The 1,647-nt window shown below is 32.8% G+C and overlaps 1 protein-coding gene across 7 annotated transcripts in view; it reads left to right on the forward strand.

Moving 5' to 3' along the window:
* The window catches only part of PRMT3 (protein arginine methyltransferase 3), a 127,810-nt gene that overhangs the window by 4,410 nt on the left and 121,753 nt on the right, over positions 1–1,647 (forward strand). For 6 of the 7 annotated variants that reach the window (XR_001824290.2, XM_017525914.2, XM_017525912.1 and 3 more), the window contains 2 exons: positions 392–441; positions 1,113–1,215. Coding sequence is in view for 6 of the 7 variants with exons in the window: in XM_017525914.2 (XP_017381403.1) it covers positions 392–441; positions 1,113–1,215 (153 nt within the window). In the remaining variant the exon portion in view is untranslated. The remainder of the gene's footprint in view (positions 1–391; positions 442–1,112; positions 1,216–1,647) is intronic. The other variant, XM_037737556.1, reaches the window with a different exon arrangement.

The following is a 1,647-nucleotide window of genomic DNA, read 5'->3' on the forward strand; positions in this document are numbered from 1 at the left end:
CTCCAGCCTGGGAAACAAGAATAAAACTCTGTCTCAAAAAAAAAAAAAAAATTAAGGATTTAAAATTTTTAGCTGATATCAGTTGCCAAATACTTGGTAAAATGTGGGACCTAATTTTCCAGATTTGTGTTGTTCTGACAAAGGAGGAATAGAATTTTAAAAATCAATTTCCCATCTTTTTAGAAATACAACAAAAGCTATAATTTGTCATCTATTGCTGTTTCTCAGAATATTCAGAAGTACTATTCTAATTCTTAATACAATTCAAAATATCAGTTGTAATTTAGAGTAAGAAGTATTTTATTTAATCAGAGATCCCTTGTAGAACAGGTCAATTAAACAAAATTCACATTATGTTAAAACAGGTGAATTTTCTTTTTTCTCTCTTTAGGACTTGAATTTTATGGATACATTAAGCTAATAAATTTTATTAGACTTAAGGTAAGTTGACAGCCTAATTTATAATTTTGTTTAGAAATTAAAGAAATGCTACATTGACAGTGAGTCTACTGATGATTTAATCAGTCAGACTACCGATTATTTAAAAGAATATGAGGAATTGCTATATGAGGAACTGTGTTAAATTTGGTACTCATATTGGGGACTCATGGACGTTAGGAACTAGCATAACAGAAAGCACCATGTAAATGTCTACCATAACTAACAAGTATTATTTTCACTGCATCTAAGAGATGAATCAGTATATGTGAAAAAGTAATTCAGTGTCAGATAAAGGGAAGTATTGATGGAGAAGATCTGTAAAATCAGAAGTAATTTCTAATGTCATTTTAAGTATTTTGGTTGCTCTTTTTTGTTCTGTTTTTTCAAATACTTTGTGGGTGTTTTTGTCCTATTTAAAGGAATCTTTAATGACATGACAACGCTTTCCCCAAATCCAAATAGTAAAAAAAAAAACCTCTGCATTGAAACTACTGGTTAAGCAATCATCCAACAAGTTAATGAAATGGCAAATATATACAGACTTCTTAGAGATATACTGATTTTGAGTAATGCAGACGTGATTTCCTTTTTGTTAAATTTCTGTAGTTTTTACTAAGGAGATTTTGTGGTTATATGTAATGGAAAAAACATGCAATTAATTTTATATCCAGAATCCTACAGTTGAGTATATGAATTCCATATACAATCCAGTGCCTTGGGAGAAAGAAGAGTATTTGAAGCCGGTATTAGAAGATGACCTTTTACTTCAATTTGGTAAGATGAACATAAGTGTATCTACTTTAATTAACATAAGGCCATTTGTTATGGCAAATGGAGGTAAAGTGTTTTAGGAAAAGACATGCCTTTTAAATTTTTCTAAGTGCTTCATCAGGTAGTTGCTTTCAATGGAAAAGTTAAGTTGCTTAAAAGCTAATACTCACACTAACATTACCAGAAAGCAATTTAGAAGTATGATCTTGTGGCCCGGTGTGGAGGCTCCCACCTGTAATCCCAGCACTTTGTGAGGTGGAGGATCACCTGAGGTCAGAAGTTCGAGATTAACTTGGCCAGTATGGGGAAACCCCTGTCTCTATTAAAAAAAAAAAAAAAAGTTAAAAAGCTGGGTGTGGTTGGTGGACATCTGTAATCCAGTTACTGGGGAGGCTGAGGCAGGAGAATCGCTTGAACCCAGGAGGCGGAGGTTGC

This window comes from Cebus imitator, unplaced genomic scaffold, assembly GCF_001604975.1.
Source record: "Cebus imitator isolate Cc_AM_T3 unplaced genomic scaffold, Cebus_imitator-1.0 Scaffold39, whole genome shotgun sequence".
Classification (NCBI taxonomy): Eukaryota; Metazoa; Chordata; class Mammalia; order Primates; family Cebidae; genus Cebus; species Cebus imitator.